At 43.4% G+C, this 24,124-nt stretch overlaps 1 protein-coding gene across 1 annotated transcript in view; it reads right to left on the bottom strand.

Moving 5' to 3' along the window:
- Positions 1-1,640: 1,640 nt before the first annotated feature.
- Adgra3 (adhesion G protein-coupled receptor A3) overlaps positions 1,641-24,124 on the bottom strand; it is a 96,901-nt gene continuing 74,417 nt past the window's right edge. Inside the window, exons 13-19 of the mRNA XM_021162897.1 lie at positions 20,581-20,794; positions 20,164-20,372; positions 13,172-13,296; positions 11,911-12,034; positions 5,370-5,515; positions 3,330-3,425; positions 1,641-3,196 (exon numbers count right to left, since the gene is read on the bottom strand). Of these exons, the coding sequence (XP_021018556.1) occupies positions 1,954-3,196; positions 3,330-3,425; positions 5,370-5,515; positions 11,911-12,034; positions 13,172-13,296; positions 20,164-20,372; positions 20,581-20,794 (2,157 nt within the window). The 3' untranslated portion in view covers positions 1,641-1,953. The remainder of the gene's footprint in view (positions 3,197-3,329; positions 3,426-5,369; positions 5,516-11,910; positions 12,035-13,171; positions 13,297-20,163; positions 20,373-20,580; positions 20,795-24,124) is intronic.

Here is a 24,124-nt window from a genome sequence, read left to right on the forward strand (position 1 = left end):
CATGGTCTTTGTCAAGTGCTGGGGAAGGAACAGCAGTGATTGATGTTCTCTTCAGGAGCAGAGCAGAGCAGGACAGCGAAACAGTCTCAACACTGAACTAACAGACCGAGCTGTATCAGAAAAACAAGATAAGAAAAGATGCATTTGCTCTGCTCTTTGGCTCCTTCCCTCAGTTTCCAACGCTTGGCTGAAAAGTAGACAGAGTGTACCAATGGCAATCAACTGGCTGCTTGCCTTGTTTCCCTACCAAAAAAGACTGTCTCCAACGCTGGCATCACATGCAATAAGGGCCGAAGCGTAAGTGTCAGGCTTATTACTGCAAACCAAAACCCAGTCATTTTCTCCGGCAGCACCTCCATGACTGTGAAGACTACTGTGGCTCTGAGTAGTTAGTTGATCTAGAATGTGGCTGAGATGGCCACAGAAGTGACCACTTCACTTCGAGTCTGACATTTAAGGTAAGTTGCTGATGTCTTTTAGGACTTCTTGAACTTGATTCAAACTTTGAGACTTCTATTTCCAGGCTGTATGATATTTTTTCCCATAGCACTATATTTTACAGAAGAGAGACCTTTTAAGACAAGGGATCTGAATGCTTCAGGACCACTGAGGTGTAACTAATGGTGCCTTCTGTTATCAGAATTGTTTCCTATTGAGATGGAATATTAAGGCCTGTGCTTTAGCATAAAGTCAAGAACACGTTCACTTCAATACAAAACATAAGGCAATCAAAATATAGGCCAATCTAGGAGATTCAGAGTGAATGGCAACTTCCTATTCCTATTGAATACACTGAGAGCTTCTCAGTGTATTCAAAAAAACAGTTCCTGTACACCAAGAACGACCACCAACGAAGTCAGACTCAAGACCAGGGATGCGACTCCTTTGGTAGAATACTTGACCAGCATGAACTGAACGAGGCCCTGAGTTTGAGTGTCAGGACTCTATAAACTGGACCTAATGGTATACATCTGTCATTTCAGCAATGGGGAGATAAAGAAAAAACGGGAGTCCAAGGTCACCCTCAAGTATACAGCAAGTGGGGCCAGCCTGTGACATATGCGACTCTGTGGAAGGAAGGACAAAAGAGAGAAAAGTGGTAGGAAGGGAAGATAAAGAAACTGCAACTCAAAGATAAACAACTGAAAACCACGAAATTAATGGAAAATAGCATCAATTGGATCAAAGTGATGTGGCAAAAATATGCAATTTACACAACAGGTTCCAATGGTATTTCCATTTAAAAAAAATCATTCTGTGAGATCTTTTAAGCCCTGTAACAATTAAAACTGTATTTATGAAAATATCAACTCAGAATCCTTTTGATACAAATGTTATCATCAGTGTAGTTAAGCTAACAGTACATCTGATTATTTATGCCTGATCACCTTGAAAAACACCATTACAAACTTTATTAAAATACAGCTAAAATGCATGCATGTATGTATACATGTGTGGTGGAAGCCACATGCAGGCCAGAGGACCACTCATGAGAGGTGTCTCCTTCTGCCCTATGGATGCTAGGATTACAACTCACACACCAGGACACGTGGCGGTCTGCACCTTTGTCCCATGGTGCCGTCTCACCAGCTCCTAACATGTGTTTTACAGAGTAAACATAAACCACCAGCACAATGACAAACTTCTATTTAGTTTATTAAATACAAGCCTCAGATGTTAAGTACATATAACAGATTCTAAGAAATTATATTTTCAACTTCCAAAATATCTTATTGGTGCTTTGACAAGTAAAACATGTTTTAAAATATTTTTAACTCTTGGGGGGTGGGGGGCAATTTAGGAATATAAAATAAGTAAGTCCCAAAGCTCACAAGAATATTCCGAACTGTTTTGTATCCCTAAGGTGGCTGTAAACAGTTTGTTTCTAAGAGTTCATAGCTTAAAGGAATGTGAGTATCACAGTTTTACCTTGTCTTGGAAGTCCCTGCAATGCTACACAGTTGTTTCGTGTTTCCATAACCCAGTCCTAACATTACCAGTGACATCAGTAGCTAGCAAGGGTCCTTCCTGCCCATTGCTTTTAACTGGTCCATTCTGAACAGCCAAATTCAGGCCGTACGATTTCTGCTGACTTTCAAGGTCGGCTGCGGCTGGCTTCCTTGGTGCATCTTTCTTACTACTAGTTGAAACAGGCTTTTCAACATTTCGGCTACTTTTGGGAAGTGTGCTACAAGCATCACTGCTGTCTTGTTGGGGTGGGTTGTACTGTCTCTCTCTATAGGCTAAATAAGCTCTCCTACTCCTTGAATGTCCTTCATTGCTGCCTGGCCGGCTTTTAGGTAAGCCATTCTGCACACTTCCTTCCACACTCGTTGGGACGTCATAGGCATACTCTCGCAGGACTGTGAGCCTGCTGGCCCGGTGTCCTTTACTTCGGTTTTTGTGGTGGCGGCTTGGGTGCACGTTTGTTCGAAACTGCACGTCTAAAGGAGCCACATGCATTTTAATATCATTGTCCATCGAGTGTTCTGTCAGACTGTTATCAAGCTGCGGCGTGGCATTCACAGGTAAGGCATTGCTGTGGTACTGTGCCGCAGCAGCCTGCAAGTTTGTCAGCTTGCAGCCCTGGGAAGAGTTTTTGAAGCTCGATGCGCTTTTGTTTGTGCACGAAGACTCTGCGCTGCTATTGGTGCACTTTGGAGCCTCTCCATTAGTGGCGCTTGAGTTTGGAGGTTGGACGTTGACTTGCACGGAGTATGAGCTCCGTCCTGGGCAGCACATCATGATCCACGCTAGTCTCACGTCCTCCCTGTTGATGCAGTGGTGCACCATCATGAAAGCACTGAAGCTTAAACAAGTGGCTCCGAAGAAGAAGCTAAAAACCAAGTCCAGAGGGTAATACAGAGAAACAGCCATGGCCCCAAACATCCACAAGGTGACATACAAAAGCAAAGTAAGGCTGGCGCCCAGAAGCTGAGACTGAAAACTGTGCTCATTTTCCAACGTGGATGTAGAGATGAGAGACAAAGACATGGAGTCCTGATGGTTTATTTCACCATTTTCATTGGCTGCCAATCTCTGCTGCTCTTCTGTCGGCTCCTTGAGCTCATATTTGCGCTCGGGGTGTCTTTTCAACTGAATAAATATGCTTAGAAAATACATACAGTTTACAAAAGTGATGAAGCTGGCAGGTCCGTAGAAGGCTCCCAAGGACGGTTCCCAGGCCATCCAGCAACTAGGAAAGAACATGAGGAACTAGCTTAGACACTCTGTAGTTCAATAAAGCACTTAGGAGATTGGCACCAACTGTGCCCACAAACCTCGAGTAAGTAGTGGGGTCAGGTGTACAGAGAACATGGGGTACTCACTAGGGTGCACTGGGCCGGCTGCCATAGTTCTTGATGTTTGCTGCCGCGGTGATACCACACACTATGATGGGGATCCCACCACCAATCAGGTAGAACCTAGGAGAGACAACGGCTCATTATCCTGTCTATACGTCAGGAATACTTACTGCATTGTCTAAACACTTTACACGCCATTCTTTGACGATTCCAATGACACACTGAGACAACTTTCAGTGACTGCTTTTATAAATGGCCCATATGATTTTGGTTTGGATCTTTGTTATGTTTTGTTCTGCTTTGCTTTTCCATTTGTTTCCTTCTTTTTCAAAGAACTGGCTTTGAGCTGGGGAAAGCTGGTGAGCTGCTGCCACCCTGTGGCCAGGTGGAAGAACACTTGGGTCTACCTAAGCTTTTAGTGGGTTGTGTTTTCAGGGAAAGTGGCTTCCATTAAATTTAGCTGGTGAGCCAAAACTGTCAGTCTATTACAACACGGCAACTTTCAAGATTCACACACATAAAATACAGTAGGAAGATCTGTGGAGGATGAGATTTCACAGACTTCAGCTTGCCGATACTCTTCAGTTCTTATACACACTGACAGGCATCTGAGCCAACCCTACAGTGTGCCTCTGCAGGCTGGGTTAGCAAACCTGAACAGCGCTGGAGATATCCAGTCTATCTGGTGTTCTTTTTCATTTCAAACATAGCTCATCTACTGGAAATAGATGTCGCCTCTGGATCACTACACCCCTAACTTCTCCCTAGACCTGGCTCAGTACAAGCATTTCAGTGGCAGCAACATGTGGAAACAAATTGGGCCAAGCAGTGGTAAACCTCCCTGGTGCTTATTATGCATGCTATTTTGCCTGTATTTTTTAGCTGATGGAAACACCATCTGCAGGCTTACTGTAACACTGCAGACATCTTCACCTTTCTGACACTCGCATGCTCAGATTCAGCCAATCCCACGACCCTCCTCACACATCTAGTATGTACAAGCTCTCTGACTCCAGTCCTCAGCGAAAACCCCATGACTCATTGACACTTCTTATTTTCAGGCATCCCAACTTACACTCCACACTAATGCCACACTGTCCTAACAAGACACTCTCAGCACTTACTTCCTGAGTTAAAGTTCTCTGTCCGGCAGCTATTCACACTTTAACATGGCTATCTGTTGTGCAGCTCTGGAAGAGCTGGGTATGAAATGCATAAACTCTCAAGAAATTTACAAACTCAGGAAGCTTACAAAACTTAGACAACTATAGAGGCCCTTCTCTGAGGTACTATAGGCAATAAGTAGAACTAGCTGTGACCCTTGTCCGAGTCACCCACGGTCCTGCCACTTAATCTAATAAATGTACAAGTTCCCCAAGATGGACTTGAATGGAAGCAACCTGTGCTTCTCAGCTAGCTCCTTTATGCAGAGGACACCTCTACCATTCCCTAACCCCAAAGCAGGTTCATGGCAGCAGCTTCAGCAAGTGCCCTCCACTCACAAGTGGCCCTTCTTTGTACGTGCAATTCTGCACTTTCTAGAGGACTGAACAATACGTATCCACAGCCAGTTCTGCAAACTCTGAGGCGGGGGTGCGTTCAGCTGGGTGCACATCAGGCCTTCAGTGAACCTACTCACAATTGATAATTCTGCTCATCTAGCACAACCAATCCATTCACAATTCTTTTTATCGTAACGGGCAGGAAGGAGATGTAACTCCAAACTCATTTTGTCTTTTGTTGAGAGACAAAATTAATTCTTGAGATGAAGATCAATGACACATGACATCAAAAAACTTCAAGAAGCTAGTATTTTATAGGGAGCTGATACCTCCTTCTTGCCCTGCACATAACCATGAGACCCTCTCATTCCTTCTGAGCTTGAGGGTTACAGTGGAGATGCTGATGCTCAGAACACTGAGAACCAGTCAGCTTGCAAGTCTTTCCTTTTACCTCTCAAAGGCCACACCAATGTTTCTTGTTGTTCTAAGTTACGACTGTGGTTCAACTAAAGCAAACACAATAGGTAATGAATACCTGCGATACAACAAAGGCTCACACTACCTCAGCATCGGTCGTGGAGGAGCAGGCGGCTCATCGGGATCCTGGCATCTCTTGGCTTTCTTGGTGACTTGTTTATAGATATTTCTAGCAGTAACTCCAACCCACAATACCGTGGCAAGGGTAGAATAATGAAGAATGATCCCAACCTACAAAGAAGATTGGACAATGTATGGCAATTAAAAGAACGAATGTTTCCTCGAGTCTGATTAAAATGCAGTAGGAAGGCGACTCCTTCACGTGCTCATGAAGAAAGCGAGGTTCTTAACAGAAGATCAATTTATCACTTAGTTCACCTTCTAACTGCCACCTCGAGGAGAAGCAGAGAAGGGGAGGGGAGGGGACACACCTGGGCTCTGCCTGAGAGTCGCCATATTCCAGGAAGAAGGTGATGTAACAAGGTAAGGCTTAAGCAGGTAAACTGAGAAGTAAAACTTTCCCTCAGTTTAGGACTGCACCGATTTCCCTACCTGGCTGTGATTTCAGCCCCATCACGCACGATCTCAAGCCCTCAGCTATGTTATATTGCTTCCTAAGAATACTTATTGTGATTGTTGTAAGGGCCATGTTGAAGAAAGCATGTGAACCCTGGATTTCAGTCTCTTCAATTTAACAGTGGGGACTTTACGAACAGACAGCACTGGCGTTCTGTGGAATCTGAATAGGCATAAACTCATGGGCACACTAGGCACCTGACGGTGTAGCTGCCCAGATAACGCAGACTGGACTCTTTGCTTGTGATGACAGGAAGTATGCTGATCACATGACCCCTCTGGCTGGGGTGGCAATTCTGTATGATGCTGAAAGGGAACACAAATGGCTTGAACTTTTTTTTTTTAATTTTTTAAGAAAATAAACAGTATACATCAGCAGAGGAAGGACACAATCTAGAATCTTGTTTCTTTTATGGGATGGGGCAGAAGGTCAGACTGAGACGGAATCTGTAGCCTAGGGTGGCCTGTAACTCACTGTGTAACCCAGATTGACTTTGAACTTGCAGCAATCCTTCTGCATCAGCTTACAAAGTGCTAGATTTATAAGCATGGCATAGCAGCTTTCTAAACTAATGACTTGCTACTTGTTGCAACAGTTGTTATCTTGTGTCTTTGCTTATTTGGGAAACAGAATTTCAAGGTCTCCTGGCTGACTTTAATGTCACCATGCAGTGGATGAAGACTGTACTCCTTCTATAAGACCCTCCACCTCCTAGGTACTGAAGTGCAGGGCGCTCCATTGCGCATGGCTTTACCTGGAGCTGAGGAGTGAGTCCTGGATCAGTACCTTTCCCTCACAATTATTACAGGTAAAAGTCTAGAAATGAAAAGCACCAAGAAAAACTATTCATTAAGGGGGTAGCGCTCCAACCTTCAGGAAACTCCCGCTGACATCTCCAAACCCAGGTCAGCAACAAAAGAACAAGAGCCAACCTGCAGCTAAAGCCTAGAGGCAAAAGAGCCCAAGTGACTCTGAGCCAGGACAGTAACCACCCAGAATAAACCATGCAGACTCTGGAACTGCCAGGACAGTGGATCCCACTTATCTCAACTAGGACAATCAGAAGTCACCATCTCCTAGGGACAGAAGTAGCTCCTTGGTTCACAGCAGTTTTACTGACTTGCAAGGAAATAAAGGTTCATAGAGGAAAACATCATGGCCCTTTGTGCTGTCTGAATCATCCTCAGAGCTTTAAGCAAAAGGAGCACATGCAAATTTGTTGCAGAGAAATCAGTAAATTTATGTAAGTGGAGGAAACCCCACTTACTTATATGGTACTTACATAGTAATAGAAACTCTGATATATTTACATTGTCTTTTTTCAACTAAGCCACTGCAGTATGTATACACTGTACTAGACATAACAGCTATACCAAAACCAAACCAAACTAAACCATACCAAAACAACAAAACCCACCTGTATGATGAATAATCACATGTGAACATGCAAAAATAAGAAATAGCTTCCAGAAGTATGTGACAGGCACATACCTACAAATATATCTCTAAGCTACTGACTTAATGCTTTTGATGCTGCAAGACAGAGGTCCCCCAGCAAGCCTACAGGCTCTTCTCAGTCAAGTGTGATGGTCTACAGGGCCCCAGCCCTCAGCAGTGCATAACAATGGAAGTGGGAGAATCAGATCAAACGTGAACATTTTAATCACGTCTCTGCTGGGTAACACTCTACATGATTCAGTTTACAGACATATATAACAGACCGAAGTGCCTTCTAGGGTTAACATAAAGTAGATAGCCCTTCCTGTTTCCTGATTAGATTTCCCCCACTGGCTCTCGGTGCCAGCACAGCGATTCTCTAGATAACAGATACAAAAGGACACGAGGGAAGGGCATCTGGCACTCTATGTGTAGATTAAATCACAGGACCGCAGAACACCAAGGACAGTCAAGTAAGGTGCAGCCAAATCCCTTTATGCACGGCAAAGAAAACCAAGGGCAGAAAATGAACCACCAAGCAATTGCTCAGTGGAATGTGGTAGGACACAAATTCCCCCAACCCTGGGATAGGCCTCTTCAAACTCTCAACTCTGGCTCTTTGCTTCCTCCAGCTCCTTCCACAAACCAGTTAAAGGCAGCAGAAAATTGGAACTGTTAGGAACTTGGCAGCTGACACTTCCAACACTCTCAACCAATCACCTTGGGGCAGAATGTGTAGGACCACCCTCTGTTGGTAAGTACGTGATTCTTGAAAGAGGGAAGAGACCGCTATATAAATTACATGCACAAAGTACCTGAAACTGAACACATCAGGGCTCAGTGAGTGCATGGTTGGTCATCAGGGCTCAGTGAGTGCATGGTTGGTCTACTTTGAGACTGTCAGGTCTAAGAGAAAATAGCTGACGGTGGTGCCTATAACCTACTAAGGCACATTTGGCCTGCTGGCTTTCTCAGTATTACAGCTGTAGCCCTCCTCACTCCACCCTTACCCTCAACTTCTCCAGCTCACAGGCCTCCCTTTCCCCTGCTTCTCATTCTTACAGAACCCTGACATTTCTCTCCTTAGTCTTCCTTTCCTGGGCTCCTTTGCTGACACTCTTTCTCTCTTTCCCTCCTCTCTCTCATGTCCAAGACCAGTCTGGTGGCCATGTTCAATGTACTACTTTCTCTCCCTGCTCTGGACTCTTCCAGATGCCTCTGGCCGCACTCTACCCCATATCTACAATAAAAACCTTACCCTCAACCATGCCTTGGAACCGTCGTGTTCTCAGTTTTATACATCTGGTGCCAGACTCCTCAGTTTATAGAGAATCATGGGTAGTGTGCTAGCCTGGCCCTCTGACCCTCAGCCCCCCCAAGTGCTTCAATTAAAGGCATGCCTATTATGGCTTAGTTTTAGAGACAGAAGAACATAAAGATCATCCTATTTAGCCATCCTGATACATATTTTATAGGAGAAATACAGAAGGCTTAACCAGGTAGACTAGTAGAACAAGTGGATGAGACAAGCACAGAAGGCACTACCCATCAGGACCCAAAATCCTTACCAGGTTTCTCCATACGCCCTTCCCAGCCCAAGAAACTGAATCCTTAAAATGTGAGAACACACCAAGGGGCCCTGAGTCATGACCACAAGAACCAATCTGCTATGTCTGTTACACCCTCAAAGTGTACTTTATAAACCTTTAACTGGAGCATTTGTTCTGAGTTCCTGAGGAGTCCAGGACAATCCCTCTCCCTTTCATTGTAGAGAGGCTATAAAACACCATTTGGTCATGTTTACAACAGTCTCTTCCTATTCATTTCAGTAATGAACAAGCTAACATGTCTGCTTCAGGAAACCAAGGACCACTTCGGGATGAAACTGAGGATAGTTGTAGCAAAGTGCGCTGTGGGCTGTACTAACAGGAACTAACATGGACTAACATGCTCGACAAGGCCAGGGGCTTGATGTCTATCAACAAACACTGGCTTCTTTTTCTCAGTAACTGCAGAGCACCTATCATAGGTCAGCTCTTACCCTGGTCCCTTGATAAATGTGGACGAACCAAACCATACAGCTCTCACCTCGAATCCAATGATAGCTTAGAGTCCATAGACGGGGAGGAGTAATTAGGTATTATGAGACTATAGCAAGCTCTGACAGAGGTGCATAAGGGACAGTATCTCTAGAACTGTTACTGATAGTACCTTCAACACAAGCCAGAGGCAGAGACGTGAATATGAGGGACCAAGAACAAAGCAGCTGTCTTGTCTGTATTGCCTGATCCAAGACTTATCTGCGAGTGTGCTTTCAAGGGCAGAGGAATGGCTCATACAAACACATCACACAGCTGAGATGTAACTGTCAATACAGGCAGTACTAGAAAACACTTACTGAGAAGTTAGCCCACTCCCATTGAAACTCAAGACGCTAAATCCTCTCAGTGGTTGTTCCAAACCTTATCACAAACAGGCAATCACACAACTAAGCGTGGCCTGTGTCTGTGATAATAAATTATTGTTTATCATGTACTAGCCATCGGAAAATCCACCAGCATGATAAAATTCTGAACTTGAGAATGACCTGTATCTAACTATGTAACCCTGATTCTTAGGTAACCAAACCTATTCTTACTCTTCAGTTTTCTTGAAACTACCTTTGTTGAAAGTAGGTTACATTCCTCCTTTTTACCTTAGTGAAAGGCTTTCCCAGTGTAAATATAATTTCCCAGTGTCGTTCTACCTCAGCTTCACCAGTTTTGCTCTTCACTATTCACTACATGCCCAAGTTCCTCACTGTTTGTGACAGGCATTCATTTCGTTGCTCCCAAGTTTCTGCTACTGCACATAAAACTACATGAATATTCATACCCATGTGCATATGCACACCCACGAGAGCAAGGACATTAAGATGAAGAGTGAGACTGCAGGCTCCATGGTCCGCAAACCTTTTGCTTTAAAGGTGAGGCCTCACAGGATGTCCACTCACATTCCCACCCAACGGAGTACAAGGGATCCACTGTCCATGAGCACACTTGTGGATCAGATGTAAGCTCTCTATGTGAGGCAGCAAATGACCACTAAATCTAGGCCCATGATCGGGGTGGGGGTGGGGGGTTTCTTGTGAATGAGAGCATCCAGAGGCATCTGAAAGAGTTCTGAGCAGAGAGAGAAAGCAGCCGTCTGGATGTGGCCATAGCTATCTGTCAGAGCCAGAGAGCCTTGCCATCATAAAGGGAAGGGGATTAACATGGTCTGGTAAGTTAGGCAGTGCCCTCATGCATGGGGCTTTGCAACGTATAATGGGCACTTGTGAAAAGGGACTGAGGGAGCCTGCAGGCCAGCATGGGCTTAGATAAATGACACCTTTTGGTAACTGGGTATCTGTTTCAAGGTTCCAGAAGTATGCTAGCTTTTACATAGCAACCCGAAATCCTTCTAGTCCAGCTCGAGCTGATTTCTGAACATATACATTTCCTGAGACCTAACCCACTCATCTCCAGTTCCAGGCCTGCACACCTGCCTGTCCCCTGCCATGGATCTACTAACTTCTAGAACAATGAGTCTCATATCAAATGCTTTCTATTGCAAGTTGTCTTGATCATGGCTTCCTTCCTTCATTTTTTGAAGGCTGGCCTTGAAATCACAGAGGTCTGCTGGTCTCTGCCTCCCAAGTGTGAGCTGCTATGCCCAGCTCTTAACGGTGTCTTATCATAGCACTCAGAAAATAACCAAGGCACCATGTCTGCATACTGGCAGGAGGCTGCTGTACATTAAAGTCATGTTTAGTCTTTTCTAAACTTTCATGTCTTTTCTAGTAATATATGTGTGAATTAGTTTTGTTTTTTAAATATATACAATCATATCACCCAACAATTCAATTATCACTTCAATTTGCAGGTCAGAAACTAAGACAGACACACTGACTACAGGAATCGGAATTTCAAACTGATATTTATATTGTATTTTCACTGTAGCTTTACTGAAGTCAAGGAGTGGAGACAATTCCTGTTTATAATGAATACACAAAGGCACTAAAATGGAATGTTATTTGATCATTATAAAGAAGGAAATCATGTCATATTCAACAACACAGATAAACTTCAAGGACAGTACACAATGGTAGAATGTTACATAGCCCCGTAAGTCAAAGCAGACAAGGAAGAGAATGTGTGAGGGACAGGATCATTGGAGGAGCTGTGTGGTGGGTACAGAGTGTGCACACCCACAGAGTTACAGGAAACAGGATTAATCAGTAGATTAAGTCCTCCTTTAAAATCTGTCAGAAAGATGTCATTTATTTTTCACTCAAAGTTGGGACTTTATAAACATTTAAATGAACTATTAATCACCGTAAAGGGCTTGGCAGATAACAGGCAGCTGCTAAGGACAGTGAGAAGCTTTTAGAGGTAGTCATTAGGCTGGCAATAAATATTCAAAACTTCAAGAACACTGCGAGACTGCTTAGTGGACAGGCACTGGGCTGGGCTGCAGGCAAAGGGAAGACTCCAGAGAAACAGGTTTTTTTGTTTTACAGTTAACGAAACACAAAGTTGTTTTCGAGTATCATAATTTTTTTCCACCCTAAAACCTTTCAAGTTTGACTTACTGCTTGACAGACGCTGGCATTTCTGGTCTGGGTTATTCCTCCCACGAACACCACGCAGGTCAGGAGAATGTGAAAGCACAGGTTCACGAGCATGTGCCAGCTCTTGAGACTGATTCGGATCAAGCTGTCGGGGAAAAGAGGAACATGAACATTCAGGATGGAACACCGGCAGCAGGGTTCCGGGAGCAGCTCCGGGTTAACTCCAGCTGCACAAAAGATCACATTAATATGCTTTAAGTTTAAAAGTCTTACTAACTTAGCATATACTAACCCCCCCCCCCACACACACACACAATTTGACAGTCCATTTAAGCTAACATTGTTTCTTAACACTTAACTATATATATCAAAAAGACATTCATGGGTATGCACAAAAGCTGTACCCATTCTCCACCGTCAGAACATGGACAACTGTCACTAAATGATGTCAAAGAAGCCTGAATTACATGCTTGGCTGTGTAGACATATCTTCAGTGTACCACTGAGCTTCTGTCCTGCCCAAGCTCAATAGCACACATGAAATGCCCAACGCATTTCCTCTTGGCCTTTTATAACGAAATGTTGAAGTCTCCCTTTTCCTTTTTTTTTTTAAATACATCAAAATCGCCTTTTGTTTCCAAAGCAAATGTCAAGAAATGCCATACATGTCTGACTTAAATAGGAAAATACATTCTAGCAGAGTCTTCTGTAAGCTAAGTTTCCTGCTTAGCAAATGCTTTTAGTTCAGTCCTTCCAATCAGAAAACAAAAGTTTTGATAGCTGTGTCTCCAATTAACAGAAACCAAATCCTCTATGCAAATGTCACCAGCTTCCTTCAAAGTGCTATCTTTAAGGATACGGCAACAGTGAGAAAGCTGTAAGACACAGACATGGACCGGCTACTACCTGGAGACAGCTCTGCAGGGACCCTGTACATGACGAAACCCCACTCTGCTTCCAGCCTTCTTGCTTCTGTGCCTGGCACTCCAGCTTCCAGCTCCCACTCCCACAGTCTCTTCTAGGTACAACCTCCCACAAACAGGAAATGGAAACATGTCCTCAACAGAGCAGAGAAGGAACAAGAAAATTCCTCAGGGCTGAAATCAGCTGATGGCTCTTCATATCCCAGTCGGCATGGGATGAAGGCTGTGGGCAGTCGACAGCAGCATCTTTATTTTGTAAGGGGACCACCGGTATCACACCTCAGTTTATCACAACCAAGTGTGAAGTAAAGTCCTCTTCCAAGTGCACAGAGCCAGGATAGTCGGATGCACTCTCTTACCTGTGGTGGTACATGTAACTGATGATAACCGCCAAGAGACACAAGAGGAGAGTGATGGCGGTGGTGTAAACCACAGGGTGCAGGAGACTGGCTGCTGGGGTGTACAACTCTGACCCAGTCAGATCCTGAGGGGACAAAAAATGGTCACGGGCTATTTTTTTAATTTGATATTTTCTTTATTTACATTTCAAATTTTATCCCTTTTTCTCATTTCCCTTCTGAAAGTTCCCCTATCCCATCCCCCTCCCCTGCTCACTAACCCACCCACTCCTACTTCCCTGTCCTGGCATTCCCCTACAGTGGGGCATCAAGCCTTCACAAGGCCAAGGGCCTCTCTTCTCACTGATTTCCCACAAGGCCACCCTCTGCTGCATATGCAGCTGAAGCCTTGAGTCCCTCCTTGTGTACTCTTTGGTTGGTGGCTTAATCCCTGGGAGCTCTGGGGGTAATGGTTGGTTCATATTGTTGTTCCTCCTATGGGGCTGCAAACCCCTTCAGTTCCTTAGGTCCCCTCCATTGAGGCCCCTGTGCTCAGTCCAATGGTTGGCTGAGAGCATCCACCTCTGTGTTTTTCAGGTACTGGCAAAACCTCTCAGGAGATAGCTATATTGGGCTCCTGTCAATAGGCACTTATTGGCATCCACAATACTGTCTGAGTTTGGTGACTGTATATCGGATGGATCCCCAGGTGGGACAGTCACTGGATGGCCTTTCCTTCAGTTTCTGCTCCACACTTTGTCTCCTCCCGTGGGTATTTTGATACCTCATCCAATAAGGAGTCATGGGCTATTATAGACATTTAGCTACTGGGTATTTTTTGAATGCTTGACATGCTGTTGGCCAAAAACTCTGGCCCTGACTCACATCTCTGTGTTGTATTTGGACTAATGTCTTCCCACCTTATGCTGCATTAATTATTGTACTTTTATTTGATTATTTGTTTAAGAAAGGAGGAGTTTATTTTGGCTCACAGTTTCAGAGAAAGAACAGTCCATCACAGCATGCAGTGGCTGCAGTAAGAATCTGATCTCATTCCCTCCACATACAGGGAACAAAGACAGACAGTAGCAAGAGAGGTGAGGCTATAAATGCTTAATGCCTACCCCAGAGATGCCCATCCTCTACTTCCTAAAGATTCCATATCCTCCGCACATCATCAACAATGAACAAGAGATCACCTAAAAACTACAGTACTGTACTTCACACAACACTCAAAATTAGTGTTGGTTGAACAGTGAAACTAAGTATGTTAGGAAAATCATACTGGGATGTCTTAAAGAAAACAACGAGGCAATTTCATATAAAAAAGGGAAAATTTAAAAGGAGAAAAAGGCAAGTAAAAAGACCCTCTTGAACTTGGGATAGGCTGGGATTTCATAAACAGGATGTAAAGATCACTAACTATAAAAAAAAAATCCTAAGAAGTCAGGCACAAAACCTTTAAGGAATCCTGTTCACACCAGGAGCAGGAGAAAAGGAGAGTCTGAAAAGGGCTCAGCTCTGCAAAACCTATATGCACAGAGAGTGTGTGTATTCCTAGCCCATCAGGAACCCAGAAAACAAGCCAGGCACACCGGGGCTGACCTTTGCCCTCAGCCAACTCTCCAAGGATCCACACGGAGGCTCCACATCCCAGTCACCGCTGTAGGAATAAGAGCCACACTCTCGGAACACAAGAGGCAGAGTGAAATCACTCTCATCAAAGTGAAGATTCTAAGGATCAGTGAGCACGACAAGGAACTAAGAAATGTCCTAACAACCAGGACTAAGCTGATGCCAATGATTCGGTAAGCTGTGGGACATCAATATTAAAGCTGAGCATGGGGATGGTTCACAGTCCTGGCCTCCACTCATGGGAATGTACAGTCAATCAAAAGCACACACGTATAGCCGGGCAGTGATGGCACATGCCTTTAATCCCAGCACTTGGGAGGCAGAGGCAGGTGGATTTCTGAGTTCGAGGCCAGCCTGGTCTACAGAGTGAGTTGCAGGATAGCCAAGGCTACACAGAGAAATCATGTCTCGAAAAAAAATGAAAACAAAACAAAAGCACACAGGTGACTCATCAAGATCACCTTCCACTCACTCACCTGATCTGCGTTATCAATATAAGGGACAGTTTTCAGTATTTTCATTGCGTGGACGGAACTAATGTGCATGTACTAAAAAATACAAGCTACTGCTTCACACAGAAAGAAATCCCCCCAATGTAATGGGGAGATGGAGGAGATGAACAGACACACAAAGCAATACCATGGGCCCCAAGTGTGGAGTGTGAGCACAATTACAACTTACATATGGCACACAGTGTTAGAAAAGGGGAAGAAACGCATGGGGCTGCTAAGTGCTGGAGTAGCAACCATGACGATTAGTGGTGGGCATGACATGGAGATAGCATTTATGCAAACTCCAGGGTTCATGTACCTTGCCCAGTATTGAAAGTTAATGGAAAACTGAAGGTCTCATCCCTCTCACCCTTAGTTTCAGCTTGCAGAAATGTATGCTGCACAGACCTCATGAAATGTTAAAGTGGCATGCACAAGCAAACTGCTGGGATCAGACCCAACAGAGAAATTCTAAGGCCATTAAGGCAGGGCTAGAAGACACTCCTCAGAGACTAGAGAAGAGACAGACAGACAGACAGACAGACAGTGGGCTTTCTCCCTGTGACATGTGAGTTTCGAGATTCAAGAGATGAGGTACTGCAGTATGGTTAGAACAATTCTGGATCACACTGCTTAGATTCTAGTTATTGTTCCAAAGCTAACTTACTTCAGTTCCAAACCTACAGACAAGGGACTATGGCAACTGCCTATACCATAAAAACCTCAGAGAGTGCCTGACACATGAGTGCCTACTGCAGATCAGCTACCACCACACCATCTCCACTGCCTGAGCATCAGCAGTCCCACAGTGTGTCCAGTGGTAGGTAGCAGATGTCTTCTTAAATCATTTTCTATCTTACATTTTGCTTTTGGGTTTTGTTGTTGTTGTTTCTCTATATTCCTTATGTGTCCTAAAACTCACTCTGTAGACCAGGATGCTATTGAACTCATAGAGAGCCATCTTATATTTTGAGAAAGGTACTCTCACTGAAAGAGTTTACCAGTTTGAATAGACTAGCTGGCCAGAGCACTATGGATCCTCCTGGCTCTGTGCCCAGTGGTACACCTCCTTAATGATATCTCCAGTGGCATCTGGCTTTTTAACTCCAGGTCCTCAATCTTTCTCAGCAACCACTTTACCTACTAAGCCATCTCTCCTTCCTGGAAGCAGGGTTTAGGAGGGCGTATACAGCAAGCAAGCATGTGGGAAAAGAGGTGAAAACAGGGCTACATGAAACCTCTTCAATATGCAAGGAGCTATTAACTGTAGTTATGCAAAACTGATAGCTGAGGGGTTCCCACAGTATCTTCACATACAGACGTAACTAAACCATCTGATGGAGATGAATATGCTGTTTAAGTCATTCAGGCATTCCGGTCAGCTATGTACTAACTAGAGCTGGCTTGCTCTTACTCAGCAGGCTCAGTTAGCATTATTAGAGGAATAAGAAAGTAGCCACTGGTTTTAAATCTAGACAATCCGAGAAACAAAGCCAAAGCTGACTGAGCACTTTGGCCTCACTACTACTGATGATCGAGGTATTAAGATCCTACATAGTGCCTGCTCCTATTTGCCTCTATTGCCCAGAGTTCCTTTGATTCTTCTGACCCCCACTGGGTACTTCTGATATCAATGCAGCAATTCCAACTTCTGCTGATATTTTCCCCCTCAGGGACTGGGCAGCTTTTCTGTAACTGACTGTAGGGATTAGCAGAACCAACCAGGATATCGTCTATTGTAGACATAGCAGCAAAAACAGCAGTTGTATATCGTCCTTTAAAGCACATTTCTCAACTGGATCATAAGCACATGGCTTCTCTTCCTAGAGACCTGGGCATTTAGACTTCCCATGAAGACCTAGGAAGGCAGCACTCAAGAAAAGCAGGATTACATTTACGAGTCAATAGGAGGATAGAAGAAGCAAAGCAACTGTTTACAATTTTAAAAAGGCATTACATCTGTCTTAACTTGGTGAAGTACTGTAGGACAGGTGTAATCTTCTCTTGTAGTCCTGAGGACATCCCCAAGGCTTCCTGCCTGCTACATAAGCGCTCAGAGATATGCCCACAACCTAAGTCTGTCTGATGAAGAAGCAGCTCTAAAGTTTCCACACACTCTATGGTAACTTTGTAACTTTGTCAACTATCCCAGATGTGTTTCTAGCTTCTGCCTCTAGGTGGCAGTTACACCTCAGAAAACAAGAGTCTCTGAAACTCGGGGAGCAAGATCTCAGCAGTCTTCCAGCTTTCAAACACTGTGGTTCACATTTTTTTAGAAGATTAAAAATCTGAAAGATAAAAGAAGAGCTTATTCCTTCTAGAAAAGGATTATACTAATTTAAATAGTTGAGAAGACAGTTAGGAAGTTCAAAAATAGAAGCTTTCAACTAGTATTAGATTAAACAAAAACAAAAGTTTCACATGGTGGGGTATCACAGCAAAGCTTAAAATGCAGTATTTCTGTGTTTCCGTTATTTTGCTCAACTGCTGATCAGTATTTCATACATTTCAAATAATCTTGTATTTCCTATTGTTTCTCCTTCAAATGCTACATGGTTTCCAAATGTTTTATTCTCAAATGTGAATGAGAAACAATCTAAAGACAAAACCAATCAAAATGCAGAACTGTGGAAGCAAGTCTCCCTCCGCTGGTCTCATTTACCACTTAACTCCTGCTACTAGAGGTTCGTGATCACTGAGGAAGAAGGGATGGGAAGGTCTTAAACTGCCAGAGGAGCAAGGATGTCAGAAGCTACATCCATGAAGTCTCACCGACATGACTGCCCAAACATGAGTGGAACAAGGACACCAATGGATACACTAACGTAGAAGGCTGAACTCACAAAGCCTCAACCTTACACAGGAAACCTGCAGGCAACTAAGGAAAGCTGAGAGCTGGAGAAGCAGTCTTCTCACCCCACTACCCGATGGTCAGCCCTGAACACACAGTAACATGACAGACTGAGCAGGTTGTATCTATGTAGTTAGAAGCACACACACCACCACCACCAAAAATAATCAAGGAAAAGGAAGTCATGAATTTAAAAGAGAGTGGGGGACGGGGGTGGGGTGGGGTAGGGTGGGGTGGGTGGAGAGAAGGATAATGCAACCATATTAAAATTTCAAAAAAGGGGGGAGGGCCTAAAAAGAAATTGTCTCAAACTTTAATTAATGTCACATTTTATTTATGTATCTTGTGTGTGTGTGTGTGTGTGTGTGTGTGTGTGTGTCTAGGGTGAATGCCACCTGGAGAGAAGTCAGTGGATAACTTGAAGAATCAATTCTCACTGGGTGTGGTGGCGCACGCCTTTAGTCCCAGCACTCGGGAGGCAGAGGCAGGCGGATTTCTGAGTTCGAGGCCAGCCTGGTCTACAAAGTGAGTTTGAGGACAGCCAGGACTATACAGAGAAACCCTGTCTCGAAAAATCAAAAAGAAGAATCAATTCTCTTCCCCCACCATATGTGGGACCCAGGGATGGAACTCAGAGCTTCAGGCTTGGAGAAGAGCACATCACCTACTCAGCCAGCTCCCAAACACAGCAGTGCTTTACTTCAAAGACTGTTGCCAAACAGTGAGATGTGAATTTCCAGAAACCAGACACCTCATTACCTATGAACACTGGCTTAAAGAACAAAAGCTAAACACAAATAATAGTAATAATAATAATAATAATAAAGTCAGTTCAAGTGGTATGTAGTCCTCCACCCTTCAAAGATCCCAAAACTGTGCAGGCTGAAGTATAGGTATGTTGGATACGGTTCAAGTGCACTGCTTACAGCTGTGTGCAAAGATTCATGGTGTCACTGTGACGACAGTCCTATCACCTGCAAAATATCCATTTTCAAGCCTCATTTGCCAAGGGACCAGGAAAGCATTAAAAAAACAGAAGCAAGGAAAATGAAGGAACAAACACTGGGGAAAATGATTATAATCCAGGCTTGCCTCAAGATCATTTCTATTGGCAAATGCTATCACATCTTAAAAAAAAAATCACCAAGTATATAACAAACTATGCTTCAAGATTATCTATACAAGTATAAGTATACTTAAAAGCTATATGTAATAAGTATAAGTCATACTGTCTAGATACCAGATTCACAACTGAAATTAAACAGGGAAGACTTGGCTGTTCTCCATACCTGTAGTGATCTCTCTGTGCTCTACACACACAACCAAGACAGTGGCACCATGTAACAACTGCAAAATAACAGCGAAGTAGCTACAACAGTAACTAAAGTGGGTCATTTCATCCTCATGTGCTCAGGACAGAGAAGACTGAAGCAAGGATCTCCAGGATCTCAAGACTCAGGCCAAGTATTTTAGGAGACCTGACTGCATGTAGTAACAGAAGTTCCTTTAGGAATGGCTAATGGTCAACAGCAGTGGTGAACAAGAGTGGGCAGTGGAACTGACTGACAAACGAGTGACAATCAAACCGACAGCCTTCAGTGCTGTTCTGCAGCCACAAAATTTATTACAGTCATTGCCATCAATTCCCATGGCCATTGTCCACTCAAAAGGCTAACAGTGTGGGCATGTGGTCAGAAATCTTTTGTGAATTGCTGTGAATCCTTCAGCAAAGAAATCGCCCCACACTGAAGGAGTCAGACTGTAGAAACCCAAGCCATCTCTTCATGTTTTAAGGAGGTCAGTGCCTAGCTGATCTGATTCCCTTATAGTTCACTGAGAATCCTCTACAACGTGCAATCACATTCATTTCACTTGGTAGTAACTCAATTTCCCTTGAAATCCAGAATCACCTCTTACATAATGAAATGGAGCCAGTTATGTTAAGTTAAAAAGTAAATTCTTCGTTTGGGCTTAATTATGCATAGAGAACCATTACAATATATAGTATTTATACACCAAGCTAACAACGGCCACACCATTAGCACAGCATAGTTGCCCAGGGAGCCACACTGAATGGTGGTGATGTTCTCATCCGAGTAGAGTATACAGCACCCATCTGACTTCCAGCCTCCTTGTCCGTTCAGCAAATCAAAGTCCCACTGCGCTGCAACTGCATCTGCTCCATGGGCAATTCGGCGCAACGTCACATTAACAGGGATGTGGTGGGTATCTACGGTCGCACCATCTGGAGAAAATGGGAAAGAACGGTATTTCTCAAACAAACTTCATAAACAATTAAATGCCAACTTATACACTGATGGGCACTCTGCAAGATCTTTTTTCACTAGTGACTCATTAAATCAACAGAGAACAAAAATAAGCATATTTTTAGGAAGAACAACCAATAAAGCCACAGTGCCGAGCAACTGTCGGGTAACATCTGTCTCACAAACCTATTTTCGTGAGGATCACAGGGGTCACTACTGTCCGCCGCTTGCCATCGTCTGCCAACTTTGTTGAATTTCCAGTGGCTGGAAAAAGCTTTCCGTTGCGGAAGGCAATGAGCTGAAGCTTATAGAGGGAGTCATCCGTTGCTCGGACTTCTCGCTTTTGTTTTGGTGAGAAAAGGGAGGAAGGAAGCTGAATGGAGGCCTCCATGATGGTGTTCTGAAAAAAAAAAATGGATATTTTTTATATATATATATATGTATATATATATATATATTATAAAATTCACCATACTAGTGTGAAAAACCTTGAACAATGTCAGGTAGTCAAGAAAATGTTCAAATTATATGCTAAACATGTCTTCAAAAAGTGTATACAAAAATGAATATTTAAAACTAACAAGTCCAGAAAAAAAAAGTCTGAGCAGTACAGAGCGGCATAGGTCAAAAGTATAAAACAGAGAGAAATCCAAGTTCTTTTTCCAAGAGTTTAAAAATAAGAGAACTGTCAATTTTCCCCATGACAACATACACAGCTACGGCAGACAGCATTAAGGAGATAGAGAGCTCCATTCATCAGTTTTACAGTTACCAAGAATAAGCAGGAGGGGCGAACAGAGTCAGGGTCACACAAGAAAAGACCAAGATTTTAATGAGAAAACCGAAGTTTAAACTTAACACACTGCTACCTCAGCATGTGTTTCCCTGCGACTAAGAAATGGTGGTTGGGAACCACAACAAACAGAAGAGAAAGTGCTTGACAGCCAGAGTGTGCCCTCACTTCTTCACACCTGAGCACAGCCAGAAGGTCGAGCAGCAGTATTGTCTGTGTCTACTGCGGATTTTAAGTTACAATTCAACTTTAATAAAACACGTTAACTTTAACAAAGATAAGCATTCAACTTTAACAGAAAAAAAAAATCTGTATGCTCATAGATTTTAACCTACCTGAAAATATTCACTAAAGGAAGAATTTATGACGAAGTCATTTTCTTAGCCACCAACCCCCTTCTCCCTCCAAAGCGATCTACAGGGAACCAAAAGAATTTTTTCTTGAAAGACAAAGGTGATTATTACTGTACTTTAATAATACTTTGCTTGTGAGACTTTTAGAATACTGCCCCACATGCTAAGGCACCATATAATTTGACTAGAGACTCCTGCTTACATCTATGTCCTAGCTCAGAGGTAGAGACAAGAGCACCACAGCAGGAGCCTCTGCTCTCCATGGGCCTAGCGCACTGGGCAGACCGGGCCCTGACATCAATGCTGCTGTCTGACAAACTCCTGAATCTATCTATTGGACTTGCTTTTTAACAAGGTAATTCTGTTTACAACAGAAAAGACAGATCAGAAGGCATGGCCGGCCGGCAGCCAAGAGAAAGACTTTACACAAGTCTGAGCACCATGCTCTTTGGTGGAAGAGTCAGTCCAATGGCTTCCTAGGTGGCTGTCCCATCTTCTGGACGCTAAAGAGTATGCACACCTGTGTCACACAGTCAAGTTCTACAGCTCCAACACATGTCTCTCTGCTTATTAACTAGACAGGAAGGAATTTGGGCTGCAGATAACATTCATTTTTTTATCTCCTGTGTACTACTTCCTGTCATTTACATTTACTGAAAATAGCTCACTGTTAATAAATTTAACCAAGTCAACATGGCATGCTTGCTGAAAAAAAAAAATTAAAAGGTTGTACTGAAGCAAATGATTGACTTTGTAATTATTTAAGTGCTCTGCTTACAATGCGGGCACAGCAGATCCCTGGCAGTAATCTGCTGGGTGTTATTTGGGATATTTACATATTACTTTTAAATTAAAGACGTCATGAAAATATGTATCAGAATTACTGTCTAAGGAAAAGCATGCAAAGGCTCCCATTATTCTTACAAATATGAGGCATGGAGAGGAGGTAGGAGGGGTGAGAGCCAGAAGGGATGGAGGACACTGGGACACCAAGGCCTCTAAAGCAAGTAAACAAAGCACAGATGAACTTAGAGATGGAAGCAGCAAGCACGGGGCCTGCACCGGCCTGCAGCAGCTCTTCTGAGTATTTACCATAGCTCTCAGTTTAGCGTTTTTATGCACTCCCAAGTGTGAGGACAAGTGGCTCTCTCTTACCTCTGCCTGATTTTAGGGCTCTTTTCTTTGCTATGAAAATATATACATTTCTTTTAAATGTATAAGAAGTTACGTAAAGATAAAAAAAGTCAAGCCATCATTCAATTAATAGTTCATAACCCTTCATAAAAATGATATCGTCTCAAGGTTAAGAATTACAAAATTCATAAAATAGTCTTACTGAAGAACTCAAAATTATTAGAAAGTAAACAGAGTTCTCCAAGAGAGTGTCAGTAACGGTAAGGAAATTGATTTTTGGGTTTGAAGAACACATGGCAGCCCGATGTAGGCCTGGACTTTGGGGCATACTGGAAGTAAGAAAAAAAGAAACACTGAACGAGGACAAGAGAGCCTCAGCCGTCCTACCTCGGGCTTAGACACTGAACTGATATTACATTTCAGAACTAACATTCAACGTGTTGAAAAAAGGAGATGTAAAAGTTTTAAATTAAAAAAAAATCTAATCTTAAGCTTGTAAAACTAATCAAAAACAATAAGGAAAAAGCTCATAGCAAGAGCTACACACCCACAGCCTTTATATTGTCGGGGCTTTTAAACTTCCTTCAGAGCCCAATAAAGAAAATTACCAAATAATAACTACAGGTTCCATGAGATAAGAGGGGGAGCCCAGGGTGCTGAGGAGATGAATTGCAGCTGCATCAATCACGTCCACAACTCGTAGTAAGAATGCAAAATGTATGTTTCCTTCCTTGAAGAGAAGTGTGCTCACCATCGATGGGAAGGCGGTAAATCTAATTTTAGAAATCACTGAAGAACACGTAATATGTTACATTCCTCATGACTATACCTTTGTCTACTGGCCCGAAGGCAGAAACAGTTTATAATTTCAATTCATCACATGTGGTTTTTAAGACTGTGTGGATTACAGCAATGAGCAAGATACATACACATAGAAATCACAGCAAATAAATGGGGAACGTCTCTTAAGGAGCTGTGAGAAGCGCAGGACTGTGGCTTCTAGTAATCACTGTTGGAAGATGGCTGGCCTTGCTGCAGACAGCAGGCAAACATGTTTGGAGTGGCTCCCTCCTGATTGGGGGACAGGGTAACACTGCTCAATTTCCTTCAACGTGTGTTTCAACCTCAGAACAGTTCCAATGACCTCTGTATCACAGGATGGAGGGAAATGTGGCCAGGAGGGCACAGAAACCGCAGAGCTGCGGGTGCGACGATTACTATGGCTCTGGCGTGGGAGGACCATGGTTGGGGACCAGGAAGAACACAGTGCTGACTTAACAATAAGCCAGAACCACATGTTCTAACATCTGTAGTTTTGTTTCACTATGCAAACAGGTAAAGCATGAACACACCTATGAAAGGCGTGTTATCATGAGCCTTTCAGCACCATCCATGGCAAGTTACTAAAAAGAAGCAGGATACAGGTTAACTCAAACCTGAAAGCAATTTA

The sequence above is a fragment of the Mus caroli genome, chromosome 5 (genome assembly GCF_900094665.2).
Source record: "Mus caroli chromosome 5, CAROLI_EIJ_v1.1, whole genome shotgun sequence".
In the NCBI taxonomy this organism is placed as follows: Eukaryota; Metazoa; Chordata; class Mammalia; order Rodentia; family Muridae; genus Mus; species Mus caroli.